The sequence below is a fragment of the Bombina bombina genome, chromosome 4 (assembly GCF_027579735.1).
Source record: "Bombina bombina isolate aBomBom1 chromosome 4, aBomBom1.pri, whole genome shotgun sequence".
Taxonomy (NCBI): domain Eukaryota; kingdom Metazoa; phylum Chordata; class Amphibia; order Anura; family Bombinatoridae; genus Bombina; species Bombina bombina.
In genome coordinates this window covers 163757812-163785108 of record NC_069502.1, presented here as the reverse complement: position 1 = coordinate 163785108, position 27297 = coordinate 163757812, and the positions used below count along the sequence as shown (strand labels likewise).

Sequence of the window (27297 nt, the reverse complement as noted above, 5' to 3'; positions counted from 1 at the left end):
GAACATAGAAGATGCCGCTTGGAGAAGATGTTTGCCGGTCCGGATGTCCTCTTCTTGCCGGATAGGAGGAAGGCTTTGGAGCACCGGATTATGGATCGCCAACCCCCGCTTGGGTTGGATGAAGATCTTGGAGCCAGGACGGATCGGTGATACCTGGATGGTGAAGACAAGGTAGGAAGATCTTCAGGGGATTAGTGTTAGGTTTATTTAAGGGGGTTTGGGTTAGATTAGGGGTATGTGGGTGGTGGGTTGTAATGTTGGGGGGGGGGTATTGTATGTTTTTTTTTACAGGCAAAAGAGCTGAAATTCTTGGGGCATGCCCCGCAAAGGGCCCTGTTCAGGGCTGGTAAGGTAAAAGAGCTTGTAATTTTTGTATTTTAGAATAGGGTAGGGAATTTTTTATTTTGGGGGTCTTTGTTATTTTATTAGGGGGCTTAGAGTAGGTGTAATTAGTTTAAAATTGTTGTAATATTTTTCTTATGTTTGTAAATATTTTTTTATTTTCTGTAACTTAGTTCTTTTTTATTTTTTGTACTTTAGATAGTTTATTTAATTGTATTTATTTGTAGCAATTGTGTTTAATTAATTTATTGATAGTGTAGTGTTAGGTTAATTGTAGGTAATTGTAGGTAGTTTATTTAATTATTTTATTGATAGGGTAGTGTTAGGTTTAATTATATCTTAGGTTAGGATTTATTTTACAGGTAAATTTGTAATTATTTTAACTAGGTAACTATTAAATAGTTCTTAACTATTTAATAGCTATTGTACCTGGTTAAAATAATTACAAAGTTGCCTGTAAAATAAATATTAATCCTAAAATAGCTATAATATAAATGTAATTTATATTGTAGCTATATTAGGATTTATTTTACAGGTAAGTATTTAGCTTTAAATAGGAATCATTTATTTAATAAGAGTTAATTTATTTCGTTAGATAAAAATTATATTTAACTTAGGGGGGTGTTAGTGTTAGGGTTAGACTTAGCTTTAGGGGTTAATACATTTATTAGAATAGCGGTGAGCTCCGGTCGGCAGATTAGGGGTTAATAAGTGTAGGTAGGTGTCGGCGACGTTGTGGGGGGCAGATTAGGGGTTAATAAATATAACATAGGGGTCGGCGATGTTAGGGGCAGCAGATTAGGGGTACATAGGGATAACGTAGGTGGCGGCGAATTGCGGTCGGAAGATTAGGGGTTAATTATTTTAAGTAGCTTGCGGCGACGTTGTGGGGGGCAAGTTAGGGGTTAATAAATATAATATAGGGGTCGGCGGGGTTAGGGGCAGCAGATTAGGGGTACATAAGTATAACGTAGGTGGCGGTCGGCAGATTAGGGGTTAAAAATTTTAATCGAGTGGCGGCGATGTGGGGGGACCTCGGTTTAGGGGTACATAGGTAGTTTATGGGTGTTAGTGTACTTTAGGGTACAGTAGTTAAGAGCTTTAGAAACCGGCGTTAGCCAGAAAGCTCTTAACTCCTGCTTTTTTCAGGCGGCTGGAATCTTGTCGTTAGAGCTCTAACGCTCACTGCAGAAACGACTCTAAATACCAGCGTTAGAAAGATCCCATTGAAAAGATAGGCTACGCAAATGGCGTAGGGGGATCTGCGGTATGGAAAAGTCGCGGCTGAAAAGTGAGCGTTAGACCCTTTAATCACTGACTCCAAATACCAGCGGGCGCCCAAAACCAGCGTTAGGAGCCTCTAACGCTGGTTTTGACGGCTACCGCCGAACTCTAAATCTAGGCCTTAGTTTGCCTGGCAGACATCTAGCGCCCATGCCTGTCTATATAACTCAAGGGAATAACACTGATTTTTCACCTGCGTTTAAAGAGACACTCAGGTCAAATTCAATTTTCATGATTCCGATACAGCATGTAATTTTAAACAACTTTCCAATTTACTTCCATTAAAAAAAATGTGCACAGTCTTTTATATTTACACTTTTTGAGTCACCAGCTCCTACTCAGCATGTGCAAGAATTCACAGACTATACGTATATGTATTTGTGATTGGCTGATTGCTATCACATGGTTACGGGGGAGTGGAAATATCTACTATTCATTTGAAATTCAGAGTAAATGCTATTGTATTGTCTTGTTATCTTGTATTTGTAGATTATGCAAATCTACTGTGTTTACTGGTCCTTTAAAAATACTTTACAAAAGTCCTTCCTTCAGGTTCATGGATGGAGCATCTTTATTCCCAGCTTCAACTGTAGTCTGTCTGAGATTAATAATAGACTCTGTTCAAATGCGTTTGTTTCTCACAGAAACTCACAAATACAAACTACAAAAAAACTGTTTTTATCTATAGATGGCGCATTCCCCATCTGTGGCACAATGCATGGAAGTAGTGTGTCTTATGGTAGCAGCGTCAGACGCAGTACCCTTTTCTCATTTTTATCTTCGTACCCTTCATCTATCCATGCTTCATCAGTGGTCAAAGGATTATTTTCATCTAGAGCAGAAATCAGAGCTCAGTTCATCAGTCAAACAATCTCTCTCATGATGAAGAGATAGTCCTTTTTTGAACTTTGGAGCCTTTTTTCTTCAGCCTACTTGGAGAGTAATAAGTACAGACGCAATTCTAAAAGGTTAGGGTGCTGTTTGGGAGTTCCGGAGGGCACAGTGAGTGTGGTTTCCTCAGGAGGCGAGGTTACACATCAACGTTGTAGAACTTTGTGCAATCTTTCAGGATCTCCGATCTCTGAATTGGATGGCGTGGAGCTTGAACACGTTGCTTGTCCTCAGTGAAGAGGCTTTTCTTAGATTCTATAATCTCTACTCTTCTGCAAGCCAGGAAACCGGTTACTCATAATATTAACCATAAAATTTGGAAATCTTATTTTCTTTGGTGTTCTTCTAAAGGTTTTTCTTAGTATTCATTTAGAATTCCTTATTCGTCAGTTTCTCCAAGATGGCTTGGAGAAAGGTTTATCGGCTACCTCTTTAAAAGGTCAAATTTCTGCCTTGTCTGTTTAATTTCATAAGAAGTTGGCTAAGTTGCCTGATGTTTAAACTTTTGTTCAGGGCTTGGTGAGAATTTGCCCTGTTATTAGACCTGTTTCTCCAACTTAATCTGGTTCTGTCTGTTTTGCAAGGTCATCCCTTTGAACCTATGCATACATTTGACCTAGAATTGTTGTATTGGAAGGTTCTTTTTCTTCTAGCCATCTCTTCAGCTAAACGAGTTTCTGAACTCTCAGCACTTTCTGTTGATCCTCCGTTTTTGTGTTTTCATCAGGATAAAGCGGTTCTTAGAACCAAATATGATTTTCTTCCTAATGTTGAATCTTCTGAAAACATTAACCAGAAAAGTGTTGTTCTTTCTCTGTGCCCAAATCCTTCAATTTCTAAGGAACGTCTTCTTCACAATTTGGATGTGGTTAGAGCCTTAAAATACTATCTTCAGGATACTAAAGATTTTAGACAGACTTATAACTTATTTGTCCATTTTCAGGTAATAGAAAGGGTCAAAAGGCCACAGCAGTGGCTTTAGCTTCTTGGCTGAAACAGACAATATGGGAAAGCCGCCTTCAAAATGAGTTACTGCACATTCCACTATATCTGTATCTACTTCTTGGGCCTTTGAAAATGAGGCTTCCTTGGAACATTTTTGCAAAGTGGCAACTCAGTCTTCTCTTCATACTTATTCCAAATGTTACCGTTTTTATGTTTTTGCTTCTTCAGAAGATGCTTTTGGCAGGAAAGTCCTTCAGGTTGCAGTGTCCTACAAATAGGAACTGCCCTTTATTTGTCCCACCTGTCCTTTACATGGACTCTCAGCTTTGGTATTGTATCCCACATGTTATGGACACCCATGGACTCTCCTCATCATACGAAAGAAAACAGAATTTATACTTACCAATTAATTTCTTTCGGGGTGAGGAGAGTCTATGGGACCTGCCCTATTTTTGTAGAATCTAAGGGCAATTGTTCTTATTTGCACTTCTTAACCCTGCTTTCAGCCTTTCCTTCAAATTTTTTCTACCTCTCCCCTCTGCTCAGCTATATGTTTACTGGAGAGGAGTAGAGTTGGGAGGGATTGAAAGCTATTTTGAGGGTTCTTGACCTCCACCTGCTGGCTGGAAATATATCCCACATGTTATGGATACCCATGAACTCTCCTCATCCAGAAAGAAATACATTTATCAGTAAGTATAAATTCTGTTGTAGTGTTTTAATGTCCTTTAAAGGGCCATAATATTTGAAAAACGACATGAAAAACGACACAACTTCTTATTGAAGTTGTACAACTATTGACGAGTGTTCCCTCTAAGGCCAGTTTTGTGAGCGGCCCAGCAGTGAAACAGTTAATTAGAGCAATTAGCAAATGATACACAATGCAGGAAAAGAAATAAAAAGAGGGTGCACAATAGTGAAATAAGTCTGTATAGAAATGGCTAAATTAAATGCTATATAATACAAACTAATATGCACATAAATGTGCTGTGAAGGCCTGCTGAACCTTTAGAAGCTGCCCAGATCACTCCAACCATGGAAAGGCAGATCTGTATCTCACACTATTATTATTGTAAGGGCATCCGAGAGAGCTGTGAATAGAAAAAGTTCCCAACAAAAACTCAGATCTTAGCAAAAGATAAAATCAATTTAATATAGAATAGTATTACAATCTGGGAGTGTAAAAACCTGCGCCTGGATTAGTATACAAGCTACACTATAAAATGCCCGCTAACTGGGTCTTGGAAATAAAGTGCAGATAGATACAGTATAGGAGCGCCAAAAGGCTATGTATACGTAACAGGATAGAATATCCAAATGGTATCCTGATAACACTAGTTAGGATTACGACTAATAAACAGCAAGGTCCTAAAAAAAGAATGAAAAAAACAATATACAAATTGACGTTTGCAGGTGGAAGCTATTGAAAATGCACTCACCAAAGCAAACGATCCTGAAGAAATAGATAACCTCACAAATCCTAGTGGGGATACTCGTCGACGCGTTTCAGCCCTTATGTAGGGCCTTTCTCAATGTCTTGAGAAAGGCCCTACATAAGGGCTGAAACGCGTCGACGAGTATTCCCACTAGGATTTGTGAAGTTATCTATTTCTTCAGGATCGTTTGCTTTTTTGAGTGCATTTCTAATAGCTTCCACCTGCAAACGTCAATTTGTATATTGTTTTTTCTTTCTTTCTTTCTTTCTTTCTTTCTTTCTTTCTTTCTTACCTTGCTGTTTATTAGTCGTAATCCTAACTAGGGTTATCAGAATACCATTTGGATACACATCATTTGGACACAGGATCACCTTTGTTTCTGGACACCTGTATCATTTAATATAGTATTTCTCTTTGGTCACTTGGATTGTTTAATAATTTGGACACCCACAGGACACTTTTTATTGGATACTTGAATTATTTTATATATACTTTTTAACAATTTTTTTCACGTTATCCACGGATTTGTATTTTGTTTTTTATTGATTTTTTAATAGATTTTTTGATTTTGGACAATTTTTCATTTTCACATGTACACGTTCACATAAGCAATACCGGCAAACAAAACGGACACCTTCTCATCATCTCCTTGTATTATAAGGAGTTACACTCTTATGCATTGTTTGTTTAACTGATCTATATCAGTTCTTGTTTCTGCTTACATTTATTTGTTCAAATTTTGGTGTGTTCTTAATTATACCATATCATATTTGTATCAATATCTCTATCTATTCATTTGTACAATATATCTACTTTTATTTGTACAATATATATCGATTTTTTTTTTTACTGGACCTTTTAGGTCATTTTACTCGCTTGATCACCTATTGGATCACCCTTCTCATTTTTTATCAATATAGTTTTTAAAAAAATTTACTTTTAAAGATATTAGAATATATTGTTTTTAAGTGGTCAGATCACTATATGTATCTTTCATATCGTTTATATATATATTAGAACACTTAGTGTAATTATGCACTAGTAGATATTTATGTCCTTATGATCCATTCTAACCATAGATGATACTATCGTTAGATAAACTGTACCCCCTCGTGTTGGTTTAGTTTTTTCCAATTCTATCCTTTTACGTATACATAGCCTTTTTGCCGCTCCTATACTGTAATATAGTAATCAAATTACAGATAAAATCAATAATTCTCACAACGCGTGGTTCTCACTTATGCAGACAAGGTGTGGTTCCTTTATTCACATTTTCAATGCTGGGTTGCTCACAAAACTGGCCTTAGAGGGAACACTGCTATTGACCCTACGTTACTGTTTGTTTAACGCTTACAAAGAAGTTACAAATTAGAGTATGTCATTTTTTTTAATAAAAAATGATGTCCTTTTAACCCCTGCAAATAGGTTAAACAGATAGGTAAAGTCCCACTAAGGATCATCAGGCACTGCAGCTACTTAAAGTGAATGTCAAGGAAGGAAACTGCTGAAGAGCCAAACATGACCTTAAAATGAATGTCAATTTAGATTAATCGGTGCCTGGTTTTTAATAATCCTATGGGCACTTTAATTCATCAACATTTACATTTCACTTGTTTTCTTCAAATACTTTTTAAAGTGCCCTTGTTTTTAATAGGATTATTAAAAACCGGGCACCGATTCATCTAAATTGACATTCATTTTAAGGTCATGTTCGGCTCTTCAGCAGTTTCCTTCCAATAGTTATCTGTCTCGCCAAAATATTAATAATAATGTAATAATATTAATTAATATAATAAAAACTGTTGGGAGACATCATCTCTTATGGTTTTTAATGCAAGTGTAACTCTTTATTGCATTTTAATGTTTTTTATGGTTTTATATGTAACAAAAACATTTCTTAACTATTCATGTACTGTCTCTTTAATTCATAAACTGGTTTCCTTTTTTTAGGTTGGTGCATTTATAGTTTTATGTTATTTGCTTAAAAATAATTTTCTTCTCTTTTTATACCTGTAAGATATTGTTTTTTGAAAACTACATTTCAGTGTCTCTAACCAGAGTAAAGCGTTCACTATTTTCTATATTTATAATGGTTTGTATGACAGAGAAGTGTGAACAGAAGAAATAATGACCATAAACCCTTTTCCACTCTCTTGCACAGGGATTTTATTGGAGCTTGGCCTAGAAAAAGACTTGCATACAAAGCAGAACATGGAACAATATGTCATGAAAATAGATTCCGATGCCCAAAGCAAATTTAAGCTCTTTCTTCATAGATCTATTCAGAACCCCCATACTTTATTTGTACTGGTTCATGACCATGCTCACTGGAATCTTAGCAGGTATTACATAAAAATACTCTTCTTTACTAAACATAAATAAAAATGTCTGTCTATCTATCTATCTATCTGTCTATCTAGCAATCATCTATCCTATCAATCATCTATCTATCTATCTATCTTGAAGGAACATAAAACCCATAAAAATAATCTGTGTCTAATCTGTCTGTCTGTCTATCTATCTATGTATCTATCTATCTATCTATTTATTTAAAGGGGTATGAAATACTGAAACACTTTGAGATTATTATATAAAATGTTTAATTATTAGTAGTAGAACAACTTTGCTTTATACTTTCATCATTTATCTTTCCTTATTTTCTTGTAACTCAAGTTTGAAAATTGTGGCCTTTACACTTCTGAGAATTGGAAGTGTACACTGCAGACTTCACATACCTAACCCTTAACCCTGCCACATGTGTTCCGATTGGCCTCTGCAGAGATGATAAGACAAGGAAATGCAAAACAATGTGGCAGGGCCAAGCTTTGTCTTTGCCTGTAGCAAGTGCTGATTGGCTCCCCCAATTATAGCAAGTGGTGTGTGGAGTTCGACCATTGAAAAACAATTGCAGCAATTAATGTATTAATAAAGCATTAAAAAAATCACACTCATATAAAGTGTTAATTGCATATGATGGCAGAGAAACATTGTGCAATGACAAGTTGTTTGTGTTTCAGTATAATATAGTTCTGACCAGAGCACCTAACCAAATGGAGGCTGAGGTACTAAAGAATGCAGATTATGTTTAATACAACAGTATACTTTAAAAATTATTATCTAAAACAAAACATGGATCCATGTACATAAAATAAAATATGTTAAAAACAGTCTTCTATAGCATAATATTAGCTTAAACAACAGACATCAGCTGATAAGACTGTTGTCAAAAAATTCTTTATCGTGGGATATCTGAGCCTTCAGTTGTGTTCTATAAGTGTCCAAAAGTACCCATACACAATGTGTCCAAAATGTGTTTGATCCAACAGTTAAAAAATGAATGTGTATCCCGTAGTGTCCATAAGCGGCAGTGTTGCCAAGTGGAAACATTTATTAAAAAATCTGTGCAAAAAAAACCAGAAAACAAAAGCAAAAAGCAAACAGAACAAATCAAAAACAAAAATTAAAAAACGAAACCGAAAAACAAAAAAAATGACAAAAACTAAAACTAAACCAAAAAAGCTAAAATAGCTAAAAAACTACTCCTATAAAATGTGGAGATGAAGTGTTATGTAATCCTAGTGAAGAAAGTATCTTCCTAGTGTCGAGATCTCATCTGTGTCTTCAGTATTCCTGAAGTCTGTGAAAGTCCCTTATGAATCCTTCTGTGAGAAATAATAATAGTGCAGATTGCCTTTTACAACAAGTATACATCAAAATAAGGCTTACCAGTTAGAAGTCAACGCGTTTCGGCGTTTACTGTAGGCCTTTATCACGACTCAATCAAGGTCTTGATAAAGGCCTACAGTAAAGCCGGAAATGCGTTGACTTCTAACTGTTAAGCCTTATTTTGATGTATACTTGTTGTAAAAGGCAATCTGCACTATTATTATTTCTCACAGAAGGTGTCACAAGGGACTTTCACACACTTCAGGAATACTGAAGACACAGATGAGGTCTCACCACTAGGAAGATACTTTCATCACTAGGATTATATAACACTTCATCTCCACATTTTATAGGAGTAGTTTTTTAGCTTTTTTGGTTTAGTTTTAGTTTTTGTCATTTTTGTTGTTTTTCGGTTTTGTTCTGTTTGCTTTTTGTTTTTGTTTTCTGTTTTTTGTGCGCCCAGTTTTTTACATATTTTTTAATAGATTTTTCCACTTGGCAACACTGCCACTTTTGGACACTATGGGATACACATTCATTTTTTAACTGTTGGATCAAACACATTTTGGACACATTGTGTATGGGTACTTTTGGACACTTAACTGAAGGCTCAGATATCCCACGATAAAGAAATTTTTGACAACAGTCTTATCAGCTGATGTCTGTTTAAGCTAATATTATGCTATAAAAGTCTGTTTTTATCATATTTTGTTTTTTATCATATTTTGTTTTATGTACATGGATCCAGGTTTTTTTTACAATATTTTTTAAAGTATACTGTTGTATTAAACATAATCTACATTCTTTAGTACTCCATTTGGTTAGGCACTCTGGTCATAACTATATTATACTGTAACTTTCTATTGGTAGCTAGGTGCCATTTGTCCAGAGCTATAGGTACTTGGCCTCAGCGCTAGGTTTGTTCCTATTTACAAGTTGTTTGCGTTTACTGTCCCTTTAAGTTATTTCATTGATGTTGCTGTTAGAGTTTAGATTTACCAGATGTATTTCAAAGAGTAGCAGTAATATTTATGGCATTGAATTCTTACGATTATTTTTAGTGATCTGACCTGTCAACCTCAGAGTATATATAACAAATAATTAGAGCTTGCTTGTAAACAGGATAACCTGATCCTGAGGAGAGGCTGACTTTGTTTACTATATCAGTGACATAAAGCAAGACCCTCCGTGATGAAGTGTGCAAAGACACAAATTGTGATTAAAAACATAAAATATTTGTAAAATATGTAGTGTTTTATAAAAAATTCATAGGCCGCACAAATAACTGATATTAATAATAATAGACCAATTACACATCTATATTATTTAATTTGTTCATTTCGCCTGTGGATGCTATTTTTTGCCAATGTATGTTTATTTGTAGTACTAATATGTGATATTTTTATTATAATACCAGCAATCTATCATTGCATTGTAAAATATATGAATAAAAACAGATGCGTAACTAGAAACCACAGGGCCCAGGTGCAAGAATCTAAGAAGGGCCCCCCCAATAAAAAATTTTTTTTTTACATTTAACACAGAATTTTTTTTTTAATCAGATTATGTCTGCAAAAGGAGGTACCCTGTGCCCACAGTCTGTGAGATGGTCTGACCCCCTATTACTGTATATAGTGACACTGTTTAACCCACCAGTACTGTATATAGTGAGTCAGTGACACAGTCTGTAATCTGCCGGTGAGATGGCTGGCCTGACCCTACTCACCCCAGTACTTTATAAAGTGACCACAGTTGTCTGTGACATGGTCCAGCCCCCCCGTACTGTATATAGTGGTACTGTATAGACTAACACTGTGTACCCCCCGCCCCCCCATGCTGTAGTAACAAGGTCTGTAATTTGCTGGTTCCACAAACATACACACACCCACATACATGCATAAATACACACACAGTCACATACACACATACACACACACCCACATACATGCATAAATACACACACAGTCACATACACACATACACACACACATACATGCATAAATACACACACAGTCACATACACACATACACACACACATACATGCATAAATACACACACACACATACACACACCCACATACATGCATAAATACACACATAGTCACATACATACATACACACACACACACACACACACATACATGCATAAATACACACACAGTCACATACATACATACACACACACACACATACATGCATAAATACACACACAGTCACATACATACATACACACACACACACATACATGCATAAATACACACATAGTCACATACATACATACACACACACACACACACACACACATACATGCATAAATACACACACAGTCACATACATACATACACACACACACACATACATGCATAAATACACACACAGTCACATACACACACACACACATAAACACCAATGGGTAAAACAGAAACACTAACCCCTGTAGTAAGAGACACAAGTGAAGCATCATGTCACACTCACTTGATATCAGTGCAGGCAGTCGCAGGTCAGCGTTTTTTATTGAAGCTGGGCCCCCACCCTTGGGGGGCCTAGTCGCAATTGCGACCTCTGCACCCCCTGTAGTTTCGTCCCTGAATAAAAATAAATGTCTTTATATTAGTAAAATGTACAGGGTTTTGCTGCCTGAGATATTCCCATTAAAATGATTTTTAAAATCTTTTTTTATCTATATTTTTCCTGTGACCATTTAGGGCCAGAGAAAAATAAACCCCTGAATAATCACTGTGTATCATGTTGCAGATTTAGTTAAGTTATAGAAAACTTAAATATGCAATGATGCCTGTCATAAGGTAAGAGGGGAACATACTAGGCCAGACACAACACTGAAGAGCTTAGTTATTTTAAATGTCACTGTTATAGGATGCCACCTTTGCCACAAGTTGGTTCATTATATATCTGCCTGTAAGTGCCATTATTGTGAAGTGGAAGCATCTAGAAGTAACAGCAGCCCAGCCATGACGTGGTAGACAGTGCAGAGCGAGACTCCCAAGTGTGCAGAGTTCCAATCTGCCTCTGGAGGCAAAATCAGCACAAGCACTGTGTGTCTGGAGCGTCATGAAATGGATTTGCATACACGAGCTGCTGTGCACAAGCCTAAAATCATTACAGTTAAAGTAAAGCTTCAGCTAGAGTGATGTAAAACACTCCATCACTGTGCTCTGGAGCAGGTCAAAAGTGTTCTCTGGCGTGACGAATCGCGCTTCACTATCTGGCAGTCTGATGGAAGAGTCTGGGTGTGGGGGAAACCAGGAGAATGCAAACTATTGGAATGCATAGTGCCTATTGTAAAGTTTAGTACAGAAGAAATAATAGTGTGAGGCTATTTTTCAGGGGGTTGAGGGGTTAAGCACATAGTTGAAGTCAGCTCCAGATAAGATATGCACTACTGGTAGATGATGGCAAATGATAAGATGCATATTTGCAAAGCCACCAATAACCAGCCGGCCCGCAGTAGCACATTGTAGCTCTTGAGTCTACCTATATATGCTATTCAGCAGATAATATCAAGAGAATTAATTTAATTTGATAATAGAAGGAAATTGAAAGTCTCTTAAAACTGCATGTTGTATCCAAGCCATGTAATAACTTGTTTCTACAACGGCTTCTTGCACTGGTGATACAAATGTTATGTGTCTGGTGAGCAGCCAGCTTTACATACACTTGGTCAAAATGCCGAAAGAATTACAACACATTGCATTAATAATGCTTATCAGCCCTCTGAGTCATGCAGGCGCCCAAGCAATTGTATTACCGTCAGACATTAATGAGCTCCTTAGAGCCTGTGGCATTTCTGTGTGGTCATCAGGTTCAAATGCTTTGCTGTTTCTGTTCCAGACGCTCTGAAATGAAATATACTTTAAGCTTCGTGCTTTAAACTATCAATAGCCACTGTTGTTTTTCCTTTGTTATTGACTTGCTTGTCTTTCTCCTGACAGCTCTCTTTATAGCCCTTATGCTCAGAACGAATCACCTATGGGACTTGTTGATAGACTTCTGAACTGCAGGGAGGTTAAAGATGCCGCTAACATACTGGTTCTGCATGTAACATCCTTCCCCTATGCTCTACAGACGCAGAACACCCGAATCAGCCCGTACAATGAGATCCACTGGCCTTCTTCTCACAGTCATGTATGTATGAGATGCTGTCAAGTATATACAACACCTTGTAGTGTTTGTCAAGCCCTCTTCTATTTAAACGGGACAGTAAACATCTTGACATTTTTATATAAAATGTTACGTGTAATACATTTTGAAATATAATTTCATTATTTATTTTGCCCACTTTTCATATAATTTAGTTCTGAAAATTTTGCATTTTTTTTAATTTTCAGAGCTGTAAAATGAACACTGCAAATTTCTCAAGACTAGCACTGTTAGATATTTTTCCTTATTAGCTTTAGCAGATAATAATGGCAGAACAAAGCATTTTATACTAACATAATAACAGTGGATAGCCTTGTCTTCTGCAGACTCAATCCTGGATTGGCTCCTCCATATAAGGCAAGTAGGTAAGTGGAGTTTGGTAAAACAACTACAGCAATTTGTTTATAAATGTTTAGACTTGGCTGATATGTTATTCTATAGGTAGACATCAGAAATATCTGTAATTACAAGGTGTTTACTGTCCCTTTAATAGATGGTTAAGTTTGTTAGACTTTGATCGCAAATGACATTAATATATATATATTTGTTACAGTAAAGTATAAGAAGAAAAAAATTGTATCCCTAATAATACATTTATACATGAAATTATCTATCTATATATTAAATATTGATGTATATACCATAAATAAATCAACAATTTATATTATAGTATTTTAATATTTATATCAAATAATAAACATATTTATTTGGAAGGACCAGTAAAAAGAAATACATTTAAATAGTAAAAGCAGTACAATTTGACATGTGTAATTTTATTTGAGTGGTCACTAATATCATTATCTTACTATGGGCCCAATTCTAGTCGTATGTGATTTTTTACACCAACACTTTCAGAAGCTACCCTAGAAGATTCAATAAAAAAAGGCGCTGTCCCTGTGGCAAGATGTTTCCCAAAGAAAGTAATGGAAAGGGACACTTTGCTGGGGAGAGCAAAGTTAGCAGGATGTAGGGTTTGCACTTTAAAAGTTAAAGGGATATGAAACCTAAACATTTTCTTTCATGATTTAGTTAGAGAATACATTTTAAACAACTTTTCAATTCACTTCCGTTATCAAATTTGATTAATTATCTTGGTATCCTTTGTTGAAGGAGCAACAACGCACTACTGGGCGCTAGCTGAACACATCTAGTGAGCCAATGACAAGTGGCATATATGTGCAGCCACCAATCAGCAGCTATCACCTAGCTCCTGAGCCTACCTAGGTGTTTTTTTCAACTAAGGATACCAAGAGAATTAAGCAAATTGGATAATATAACTAAATTGGAAATTTGCTTAAAATGTTATTCTTTATCTGAACCATGAAGGAAAAATTCTGGGTTTCATGTCCCTTTAGATTCTGCAGCCAATACAGATTACATTATTCGGATTTTTGTGTATAGTATCTTACAATCACCTTTATTTTCATATACATGTTTTGTATATTCGGGTAATAAGTGTTTTGAATATTTTGACACAATCTCGCCAACGTTCAGTTTGCCATAAAAAAAATCAGATCACCAGGGCCTGAATAATCTGTTTCTATCATTTATATTTTACTTTAATGTCTACTACAGGGGGTGGAGTTATATCATGAAAGCAGGAAGTACTTTGGCTTGTCAGAGTTTATTGAGTCTACACTTTCCGGACACAGCCTTCCACTCCTTCGCTATGACAGCTCTTTCGAAGCCATTGTCTTGGCTATAGGAAAAAGGTAATTTAATTTAACCTACAAAAAATCTAAATGGTTACCAAAAAAAACCTGTGTGTGTGTGTGTGACAGATGCATGTAATTATGTATAAAAGAAAAGGTCTTACAAAACATATATATATATGTATGCAGTATATATATATTTATATATATATATATGTGTGTATGTATGTATATATGGCAAGCTACATTTTCATATCAAGATAGTGGCTACTTTTACGAAAATCTAAATAAGGAAATATTACATTCAACTGATTTTATATTCTCTTATGCAGAGAGGAGCTAAAACGCACCTGCACTCAGAAATCATAGAATGGGCGTCTATGCAAACATTTCCACATTGCTTTCACACTCTTATGACCGCTGCTTCTTAACTTCCATTTCAGACGAGCCTCAAACGATGGGACTCTGAAGCAGTATCAGCTGTTTCATAAATGGAGCCCTATGTCATTTCTTATTTGAATGTTAACACTGGATATTCAGATGTTACATACAACATTCAAATGCAAACTTTCAATATTCCTATGTTAACATCCATTCTATAAACAATCAAATGGTAGAACGGATGTCAAGGGAAATATTTGTTCTACAGCTCATATGTCAAAACTCCAACATCCACTCATCTACTACTATCAGTACATGTTTACATACTGAAACATGACACTTGTGTTCAACGTCTTGAATGAATCCTTTGCTGTATGTGACTTGCATTTTACAATATTCCGTTTATAATCTTTTTCTTTGCAGATTCCCTAAGCTTCACAGTGCCGTGATAAGGACGTTTCTTCTTATACAACATTACTCTGCTGCTTTAATGTCAGTCTCTGGTTTGTCACAGATGAAGAATTACACCTCTGTGGAAACTCTGGAAATTGTCCAGAATCTGCTGAATTCTCCTAAGCAGTGTGCGAGTGGTCATGCGCTTATGGTCCTGCTAAGGATCCCTTGTGTTCCCCTGGCTACTCTCGCCTATGAGAGGCTTTGTCACGTCCGAGAACGACTGCGCATGCAGGACAGATTTGAAATAATACTTGGAGCTGCAAACTCTGCAATCACTATCGGGAAGCACTTTATTGACCAGCTAAAGGTGCAGTATTTTTGTGTGATATGCCATGTGATTCTTTATGTTTAGTCAAGAGTGGCTGTAGCAGATCATGGTCGCCCGACATCGATAAATGCAGACAGCATAAGCTGTCGGCATTTATCATTGCACAAGCACTTCAAATGAAATGCTTGTGCAATGCCGCCCCCTGCACATCCGCTAGCAGGGGGAGTCAATCATCCCGATTGTATCTGATCGGGATGATTGCTGTCCCCCACCTGGTGGATGAGTTAAGAAGCAGCGGTCTTACGACCGCTGCTTCTTAACTTAAGTTTCAGGTGGACCTGAAACTACGGGGGTAGAGTGCAGCATCCGCCGCTTGATAAATCTACCCCAATGTCTAGTATATATCAGAAGTTAAAGAGACTATGAGGGAGATTTAATAAGCAGCGGATGCTGCTGTCTCCACCTGTAGTTTCCGGATAACCGGAAACGGCAGTTAAGAAGCAGCAGACAGCGAATCATGTCTGCCTGACATTTGGTAAATTGACCCCTATAGATAAAAAATGAATTCCTCTTTGCAGTGGTTTAACATCTTAAAGGGACATGAAACCCACATTATTTCTTTCATGATTTATTAAGAGCATGCAATTTTAAACAAGTTTCTAATTTACTTCTATGATCTAATTTGCTTCATTCTCTTGATATACTTTGCTGTAAAGCATATCTATATAGGCTTAGTAGCTGCAGATTGGTGGCTGCACATAGATGCCTCGTGTGATTCGCTCACCCATATGCATTGCTATTTCTTCAACAAAGGATATCTAAAAAATGAAGCAAATTAGTAAATAGAAGTAAATTGGAACGTTGGTTAAAATTGTATTATCTATCTGAATCATGAAAGAAAAATTTTGGGTTTAGTGTCCCTTTAACCCCTTAACGACCAAGGACGTACGCCACACGTCCTCAAAAAAAAGTCAGTTAATGACCGAGGACGTGTGGCGTACGTCATTGGTCTGGAAAGCAGCTGGAAGCGATCCTGCTCGCTTCCAGCTGCTTTCCGGTTATTGCAGTGATGCCTCGATATGGAGGCATCCTGCAATAACCCCCCTTGGCCATCCGATGCAGAGAGAGCCACTCTGTGGCCCTCTCTGCACCGGACATCGATGGCCGGTATCGTTGGTGGGTGGGAGCTTACGTGGGAGGCGGGTGGCGGCCATCGGTGCGCTATGTGGAGTGGAGGGGGGCGGGATCGGGGGGCGGGAGCTACGGGGGCGCGCACGGGAGCGCGCGCGTGCACGGGGGTGGTGGGCGGGCGCGTGCACGGGGCGGGAGCGGGTGGGAACCGCTACACTACAGAAAAAAAAAAGTTAAAAAGTTGAAAAAAAACCAACTTAAATGCAATCTAAGGGTCCTGGAAGGGGTTGGGGGTTGGTCTCGGTGGGCGGGGAAAGCTACACTACAGAAAAGGGAATTAAAAAAAAAAAAAGGCACATTTTGTTACAAAACTGGGTACTGGCAGACAGCTGCCAGTACCCAAGATGGCGCCCATTATTGCAGAGGGGAAGGGTTAGAGAGCAGTATGGTGGGGGATCAGTGAGGTTGGGGTCTAAGGGGGGATCCTACACATCAGCATATGTAAATATGCTTTTTTTTTTTTTTTAAAAAAAGGGCCAAATACCTTTTATTTTAGTACTGGCAGAGTTTCTGCCAGTACTTAAGATGGCGGGGACAATTGTGGGGTGGGGGAGGGAAGAGAGCTGTTTGGGAGGGATCAGGGGGTCTGATGTTTCAGGTGGGAGGCTGAGCTCTACACTAAAGCTAAAATTAACCCTGCAAGCTCCCTACAAGCTACATAATTAACCCCTTCACTGCTAGCCATAATACACGTGTGATGCGCAGCGGCATTTAGAGGCCTTCTAATTACCAAAAAGCAATGCCAAAGCCATATATGTCTGCTATTTCTGAACAAAGGGGATCCCAGAGAAGCATTTACAACCATTTGTGCCATAATTGCAGAAGGTGTTTGTAAATAATTTCAGTGAGAAACCTAAAATTGAGAAAAAATTAACGTTTCTTTTAATTTGATCGCATTTAGCGGTGAAATGGTGGCATGAAATATACCAAAATTGGCCTAGATCAATACTTGGGGTTGTCTACTACACTACACTAAAGCTAAAACTACCCCAAAAAGCTCCCTACATGCTCCCTAATTAACCCCTTCACTGCTGGGCATAATACACGTGTGGTGCGCAGTGGCATTTAGCGGCCTTCTAATTACCAAAAAGCAACACCAAAGTCATATATGTCTGCTATTTCTGAACAAAGGGGATCCCAGAGAAGAATTTACAACCATTTATGCCACAATTGCACAAGCTGTTTGTAAATAATTTAAGTTAGAAACCAAAAGTTTGTGAAAAAATTTGTGAAAAGTGAACAATTTTTTCTATTTGATTGCATTTGGCGGTGAAATGGTGGCATGAAATATACCAAAATGGGCCTAGATCAATACTTTGGGTTGTCTACTAAAAAAAAATATATACATGTCAATGGATATTCAGAGATTCCTGAAAGATATCAGTGCTCTAATGTAACTATCGCTAATTTTGAAAAGAAATGGTTTGGAAATAGCAAAGTGCTACTTGTATTTATGGCCCTATAGTTTACAAAAAAAGCAAAGAACATGTAAACATTGGGTATTTCTAAACTCAGGACAACATTTAGAAACTATTTAGCATGGGTGTTTTTTGGTGGTTGTAGATGTGTAACAGATTTTGGGGGTCAAAGTTAGAAAAAGTGTGTTTTTTTTCCATTTTTTCCTCATATTTTATAATTTTTTTTATAGTAAATTATAAGATATGATGAAAATAATGGTATCTTTAGAAAGTCCATTTAATGGCGAGAAAAACGGTATATAATATGTGTGGGTACAGTAAATGAGTAAGAGGAAAATTACAGCTAAACACAAACACCTCAAAAATGTAAAAAATAGCCTTGGTCCCAAACGGACAGAAAATGGAAAAGTGATGTGGTCATTAAGGGGTTAATGACCAGCGATGTACCCTGTAAATTGTCCAGAGCCATTTTCAATAGCGCAGTCTCTCTGCCAGCGGCGAGACCGCACTATTTTAGAAAGCTTTCAGGATGGAGGGACTAAAAGCACGGTCTTGCTGCTTGCATCGACGTACAGTGTAGGTAGCGGTCGTTAATGGGTTAAAGGGGCATGAAGCCCTACATTTTTCTTTTATGATTTAGATAGAGCATACATTTTTATATAACGTTCTAATTTTCTATTAACAGTTTTGCTTCATTCTCTTCTTAATTGAAGGAGCAGAAATGCACTTCTGGATGCTAGCTGAACACATTATTAAGCCAATGACAAGAGGCATTTATTTGCAGCCACCAATCAGCAGCTCCAGATCCTACATAGGTATGCTTTTCAACAAAGGATACCAAGAGAACTAAGCAAATTAGATAAAAGCAAATCCGAAAGTTGTTTATAATTGTAAGCTTTATCTGAATCATGAAATAATTTTTTTGAGTTCTATCTCCCTTTAGCACACATATCACACAGTTATATACAAACAAAAGTACAATAATACAATTCTCATTAGAGCATTTTCAGTTTGCACTTTTTTTACACCATGTTAGTGCTTTTAAAAGAGAAAAAAACTAACAAATATGCTTAGCCATTCAGTGAGTGGAGCTAAGCAGCACAACTTGTCATATGTGATATGTATCAGAATGACTATTATGTGATATGTATCAGAATGATTATTATGTGATATGTATCAGAATGTTTATTATGTGATATGTGTCAGAATGATTATTATGTGATATGTATCAAAATGATTATTATGATTATGTGATAATAATGTGTAGGGAAGAATCTGGTAACTACAGGCTAGTTAGTTTAACTCCATTACTAGGGAAATTAATGGAAATCATCTTAAAAGAAAGAATTATGACTTACATAAAGACAAACAATTTAGAGGACCAAAATCAGCATGGATTTACTTCAGGGAGAACATGTCAGACTAATCTAATTGACTTCTTCTTTTATTAAGGACAGAAAACAAAGTGTCTTTGTAAATGGAGTAAATTCAGCAAAGGGGGCTGTTACTAGTGGTGTTCCTCAGGGGTCAGTTCTGGGGCCTGTTTTGTTTAACATATTTATCTGTGATATCAGCAAAGGGCTACAGGGGAAAGTATGTCTGTTTGCAGATGATACAACATTTTGTAACAGAATGGATGTTCCAGGGGGGTAGACAAAATGAGAAGTGATATACAACAGTTGAAGGATTGGACAAATGACTGGGATCTAAATTTTAACACAGCAAAGTGTAAAATTATGCATTTATTGAAGAAAAATCCAAATGTTAATTACAGACTCAATGACACTTTACTGACTGTTACAAATGAGGAACAGGACTTGGGAATTATTATTTCAGATTATTTAAAATTTAGTAAACAATGTAGTACTGCAGCGAGTAAGGCCAGCAGAATGCTTGGATGTATTGGTAGAGGTATTTGCAGCAGTAATAGTAAGGTTCTTCAACTTTATAGATCATTTGTTCTGGAGACCATATATTCAGAAGGATATAAACAAACTGGAATCTGTGCAAAGGAGGGCTATCAAAATGGTACATGGTCTAAAAAATAAAACTTACCAGGAGAGGCTCAATAACCTAAATATGTATAGCTTAGAGGAGAGAAGGGAAATAGGTGATATGATAGCTACTTTCAAGTACATTAAAGGACTTAGTAAAACTGAGGCTATGGGTATTTTACATAAAATGGAAAATTCAAGAACAAGGGGTCATGATCTCAAGCTGACAAACACTGTGGGGGACTTTAAAAATGCCTGGGACAAGCATAAGGCTATCCTACAAACTAGATAAGTTTATACTTTTATGTAATATCAGGCAGACTTGCTGGGCCTATGGCTCTTATCTGCTGTCAATATCTATGTTTCTATATGATTATTGTGTTATATGTAACAGAATAATTATTATGTGATATGTATCAGAATGATTATTATTATTATGTGATATGTATCAGAATGATTATTATTGTTAAGTAAAATGTATCAGAATTATTATTTTATTATTATCGGTTATTTGTAGAGCACCAACAGATTCCGCAGCGCTATGAACAAAGGGGGAGTATAACAAAACATTTATAGGGATCAAACGGGTAGAGGGCCCTGCCAAGAGTCGCACTGTTGTAGTCAGCTCTTAAGAATGTGATCTACAAACAGTTGGACTCTTAGGCTTACATGCTAAGAGGGTTCAGGGAATAGCAAAGGAGGAGAGGAACTGGTATAAAGAAAGGTTAGTGTAGGTTGTATGTAGGGCTGAAACAACTAATCGATAAAATCGATAATAAAAATCGTTGTCATCGATTTTCATTATCGATTAGTTGTTTAACGATTTGTTGTTATGTTGAGCCTCATACACTGTTTGGCACTGCGGTGCCATCTTACTCCTCCCAGGGCATACAGACTGCTTTGCCCAACGGCGCCACCTTATACTCCCGCCTTCTCACAACCTCTACTGATCTGCACTCTGAATCTTACCGATAGCTGGCTTGAGCGGGGGGTTGCTGTAGAGTAGATGTAGCTGTGCAGGACCAGGTAATTGATGTGAAACATGTGACACTTAAATATAGATCTATCCTAGCTGTAAGCGCCAATACTTCCACTTTTCTGTAGCCACACACCCAAGGGATTTCTTGAGAGGGTCCCTACTTGTATTTGGCTTTAGGTTATAACTAGCGCTGATTCTTCCCCTACTCCAAAACTGATGCAGAAGTCCTGACTATGAAAGAAACTTAATGCTAAGACGCCGATTTATCAAGCTCCGTATGCCCCTGTTTCCGTGCAAGCCTTCAGGCTCGCCGGAAACAGAAGTTATGAAGCAGCAGTCTAAAGACCACTGCTCCTTAACTTGTCCGCCTGCTCTGATTGACACCCCCTGCTAGCGGCCGATTGACCGCGAATCTGCAGGGGGCGGCATTGCACCAGCAGTACAAAAGAACTGCTGGTGCAATGATAAATGCGGATGGCGTATGCTGTCAGCATTTATCGATGTGCAGTGGACATGGTACGCTACATCGTATCATGTTCACTTGCTCTATGATAAATCTACCCCTAAATATGTAGCAGAGAGTTGTAGGTATGACAGTTCTAGTCTCTGATTGTTCAATAAGAGGAGTTAAAGGGACACTCAAGTCAAAATTAAACTTTCATTATTCAGATAGAGCATCAACTTCCATTAACAAAATGTGCACAGTCTTTTTATATTTAATTTTTTTGAGTCAGCAGCTCCTACTGAGAATGTGCAAGAATGCATTTGTGATTGGCTGATGGCTGTCACATGGTACGTGTATGCGTTTGTGATTGGCACATAACTTAAAATTTTCAGAAAAAAATCTACTACTCATTTGAAGTTCAGACTAAGTGCTATTGCATTGTCTTGTTAACTGGCATTTGCTGACTATGCAAATATACTGTGCTTACTGGTCCTTTAACTGATACTATAAGAAATATGCTCCTATGAAAGAAACGTTGATTCTGATGAACTAATAGATCAATACTGAAGAGAGCTGTTGCCATATTTTAAAAAGACATTAAACACTAAGGGCCAGATTACAAGTGGAGCACTAACTCCACTAGAAGTAAACTTTTTGCTTGCGTCGGGTATCGCTCGTATTCCAAGTTGAAAGTAAAAAGTATTTACTTGCGCGCTAACCCGACGCACGTAAAAAGCTGTGGGGATAATGTATTCCTTCATTGAAGTCAATACCCTACTCACACGCAAACTCGATTGCATATTCTCAAGTGCGCTAACTCAACATGAAAATATTAATATTTCACATTTCAATGTTCTTCGCATAGAAGAATATGTTCTGTTTATTTTTAAATACATATTTCTATTTATATCTGATGTTTTTTTATTCAATATACATTGTACCTATATATTTATACAGGATTATATATGGGTATAGATATATACAGATATATATAGGAATATCTATGTAAAAATACATAGAACATATGTGAAATATTTACAATAAATACACAGTATAGTACTTAATGGAATATGAATATTACATAAATATGCTTTTACATGTTTTCATCTTCTTGACTGCAAAGGGCTCCAATACTATTCTATATATGTCTATATATGTGTACAAATGTATGTGTTTATATGTGTATATATGTCTGTAAGTACATATATACACATATAAATACATATGTACACACATATAAACATATACATGCATTTACATATTTAGACATGTGTATGTATGTATCTCTATCCTTTTTATTTCTAACACCTGAGACCTCATATCTTTGTGCCCTAATAACGTTTTTGTGCAATTTAAAAAAAACAAAAAACAATTATTGGATGGTGTCATTATGAGTGTAACTGTACTTTGTAATGTATTTTTTATGTCTTTTGTGACACTTTTTTGTTTCACGAAAACAGTTAACCAGGTATCCCAATGGGCGTTAACTTGAATTGCGCTTAAGTGATTGTGTTTGCTTTCAACTTGTAATACGAGCGAAAACCTGATGCGCACAAAAACCTGCGATAAACCCCTTTTCGCTTGAGCGTAACTGTTAGCATTCCACTCGTAATCTGGCCCTGAATACATTTTATATAGCATTGAGGTTATTCCTGTCTCCCTCTAGTCATGAGTCCTGCCATGTTGAAATCTATCTTTCACTACATACCAGTGCTGACCTGTTTGCACATGTGTAGTATCTCTCCTTCAGATAGATACCTGCAAGGTAACCTAGGGTCCATAATGGCAGCACTCATGATTAGGTATGTATTTAGTATTTAGTGCCCCTTTAATGGAACTCTTCCTTTCTTCTGCTGTTGGAACCACATTCTCATGATTATTACTCATATTTTGAAAAGTGAGGCAGTTGTTTAGATTCAATAGATTTATTTTCTATAGTGATATACCACTGGAAAAGAACAAGGCAGGTTAAAGGGACACTAACCCCAAATTTTTTCTTTCGTGATTCAGATAGAGCATGCAATTTTAAGCAACTTTCTAATTTACTCCTATTATCAATTTTTCTTTGTTCTCTTGCTATCTTTATTTGAAAAATCCGTAATGAAAGGTTAGGAGCCCATTTTTAGTTCAGCACCTGGGTAGCACTTGCTGATTGATTTGCTACATTTAGCCACAAATCAACAAGTGCTACCCAGGTGCTGAACAAAACCAAGATAGCATGAGAATAAAGAGAAATTGATAATAGGAGTAAATTAGAAAGGTGCTTAAAATCTCATGCTCTATCTGAATCATGAAATAAAAAAAAATGGGTTTAGTATCCCTTTAATAAAAATAAATGATGTACCCTTTACATATGTGCTTACTTAAAATACCTTTCTGGTAACTATTTAACGCTATAACGGTTTCTCCTCTTTTTCATGTTTTGCTCACTCAGGCATTCTACTTTCAGTTTTGACAACCAGAAAGGTTCGCTACAGTGAATAAAACTACATTTTGTTCTATTATATCATTATATTGTGTTTTTATTCAGTTTTAATGCAATCTGAAAATATGCATATGGTGTACATCCTTACATCCTTATTGTATGGCAGGTTTGGCAAAAGAATGACGATCCAGACTGGCAGCCTAGAACATACCTGGAATTAGAAGGTTTGCCTTGTATCCTGATATACAGTGGGATGGAGCCACTAGGAGAATCCCTGCCAAGGTAAGTGTGAGATTCCATAAAGAATATCATAACAATGACAAATGGGAAAAATATAATTAAAGGGACATGGAAGTCAACAATGAACTCTAATGATTCAGATAGAGTGTAAAACTTTTTAATTGACTTCTGTTATCAAATGGACCTTTTTCTTCTTAAATGGAAAGAGACCACAGCTGCATTCATTACTTTTGGGAAATAAGAACCTGGCCACCAGGAGGAGGCAAAGATACCCCAGCCAAAGGCTTAAATACTCCTCCCACTCCCCTCATCCCCCAGTCATTCTTTGTCTTTCGTCCTAGGAGGTTGGCAGAGAAGTGTTAGAATTTTATTGTCTCTTATGGAGGGTAGTACTCTTCGACATGGGAGAGGAGTTTTAAGTAATCCTGGATGAAAGTTAGAGTCCGGAGATGCAGGAAGAGTTTTTCTGCAAAACCATCCCGACTCATTTTAACAGCTCCTCAAGCAATCGGCATTGTCGAACTTTGCTTCCCTGCCTGCTTCTTCTTTCAAGTCCATGGCGGAGGTGATGCTACTATTCGTCACACTTGAAGGGCCGTGTTCCTGTTCCACGGCGTAGATTCCGGTAAGATCTTCCATTTTCTTTCTTCGTGAATGTACTGTACTAATGTTTTCCCGAGAGGCTACCACCTTGCGGGACTAACTTAACATAAGGGTCTCAGTGAGTCTCCTTTAGTATCTTAGAATCAAGGGTTAATATCTCCTGAGGGGGGTTATTGAACAAGGTTTTTTTTAATCATGTTTGTTATGTGATTCAATCTGCTTATGTGTAGTGTTAAACGGGCTCATGGCTGGAACATAAAGGCCTTTTGGAAGTGACGCGACCTTATGGTTGGGCGTGCTTTTTTGTACTATACGGTTTACCTTCTGGCCGGGCGTGATTATGTTCCATCCTCCATTTCTGCATTCCTGACCGTGTGGCGACAGAGAAATTCTAGTTTGCAGGGGTCTGGTTTATAGGAGGTGGCGAGTGCCCCAGCCATTGTGGGTGTCAGGTGCCGTTTTGTTTTGACTTAAAATAGTCCATATTAGCATATTCTCTATCCAATTATGGAGGATTCTGATGCTGAGACTATTCTAATTTCAGACTCAGTTATGGAGGATTCTGATACTGAGACTGTTCTAATTTCAGATTCAGAGTCTTCGCCTGGGGATGAATCCGGATTGGCCTCATTGACACATGTCAATCAGTTATGTTTGGTGTGCCGTATTAGAGCGCCTGGTTCCTCGGGCTTGGGGAATCAAGGGTCAGCTGAGCCATCTGCTTCTGGGGGTCCTGTCCTCCAAGAGGCGAGTTCCCTACCACTCCATACTTCTACACATGCGGGTAACCCATATTTTGATTATTCCTCCAAGCAGGGCGGCTTGTTCCCCCCAAAGGTTGCAGCACGTTTTTGCTTCCACATATTCTTGGCAATTATTCGTCTGCAGAGTCCAGACGTTTATGCGCGATTGTGCTTGTGCCCTATTGTCCCGGGTCTACCGCCTTGGGGAGGTCCTGTACAGTTCCCTGCAGGTGTAACTGTCCCTGAGTGTTGTGCCTTTCGTTATAGAGTGGCGCGCCTTCGCGTCTTACTCAGACATGTTTTTCAGTAATTAAATGATCCTATCCTTCTCGGATACAGGAATTTTCAGTCTGCTTCGAATGGTGCGCCTCATTAGACATGTGGGGATGATGTAATCTCCTGACTGTTCTTTTTTGAGATTCTTCCCAGTTTTTTTGGAAGATTAGGGCTCCGTTTGGCTGGTCCTGTGGTAGGCCTGTTTCCTTATTGGGCGTTAACCTACGAGTTGCCTTATATTTTATTTTTATCCGATTTGGATGTCTTTTAATTTGTTTATTTTTTTCCTTCGGAATCTTAAACTGGGATCAATACTCTCCGTTACTTCTGCGGAAGTGTTTTTGGGGACATTTTAGTCCTCTGTCTGTTTTCCCTTCTTCCCCTCTGAGGGAGGATTTATGCAGCTTGACGGTTAGGACCCGGGTGCAGGCTGGTCCTGTTGGGTTCGTTTCTGTCTTGTGGCTGTTCAGACACGTGGCGCTGTTCTGATTGGCTGGTCCGGTCGAGGTGCCGAGTGCTCATGTTATCATTTGTTTTACATTCAACTAAGCATTCTAGAGGACCTGTGGGTCTACAAGGTCTAAGTCCTTATAGCCTTCAATTTGGATGACTGGGTCAGTGGAGTTTCTGCTGCGTCATTATCTCTGGTGTCTGGTTGGAGGGCTTAGTGCCTTCTTACCGCTGAGTGAGCGGTGTGGCCTTTTTTCTTTTGAGGCTCGGGGATTGTCCTTTGGACTTGGTCCTCAGCAGCTAGTAGTTTGAAGGGTAGTTCGGCAGCCTTGCAACGGTTAGGTTGCAGATGTAACCAGCTGCAGCTATTGCACATTGATTGTGTACTGTCTAGCTGTTTTTCTGAGACTTTTGGTCTTCCTTTGTGATCTCCATGTTAGGTCTCCTTTCAGGGGCCTAGGAGATGTTTGTTCCCTGTTAAGGGACACTGGGTGTGGTCTCCCTGGGCTTTCCCTGTGATCATCCGCTTGTACAGAAGTGATGTGGGGGCCAGCCTTTGCTCGAGTGGTTTTTACCTTGAGGTAACCCCTTGCCTTATTGTCCTGAGGCTGTTGGTGAGTCTAGAAGATCTAGCGTCGTTGTACGACTTTTTCTGCTGTTGGCATTCAGCAATGTCTGTTGGACATGATCCGCTGCACGGATCATGTCAGACAGACATTTGTTAAATCAGCCCCATTGTGTTATTTAAAGGCACATAATAGTGAAATCTGAAGTGATTTCTGCCTTTTTAAATGGAGCAAGACAAATTATATTTAATATTTTGGAATAATGGTAAATCTAATTTTCTACAAAATACTGACATTTTAACCTTGCTAAAAAATTGAATGGATATGAACGAATATACATTTTCTCCAACATAGGTGTGTCCGGTCCACGGCGTCATCCTTACTTGTGGGATATTCTCTTCCCCAACAGGAAATGGCAAAGAGCCCAGCAAAGCTGGTCACATGATCCCTCCTAGGCTCCGCCTACCCCAGTCATTCTCTTTGCCGTT

General features: G+C 37.8%; 1 protein-coding gene across 1 annotated transcript in view; it reads left to right on the top strand.

Annotated features, from left to right (window-relative positions):
- Positions 1-27297, top strand: part of GREB1 (growth regulating estrogen receptor binding 1) — a 264014-nt gene that overhangs the window by 182707 nt on the left and 54010 nt on the right. Inside the window, exons 15-19 of the mRNA XM_053709674.1 lie at positions 7060-7240; positions 12515-12707; positions 14298-14434; positions 15179-15518; positions 24098-24213. Coding sequence (XP_053565649.1) covers positions 7060-7240; positions 12515-12707; positions 14298-14434; positions 15179-15518; positions 24098-24213 — 967 coding nt within the window. The remainder of the gene's footprint in view (positions 1-7059; positions 7241-12514; positions 12708-14297; positions 14435-15178; positions 15519-24097; positions 24214-27297) is intronic.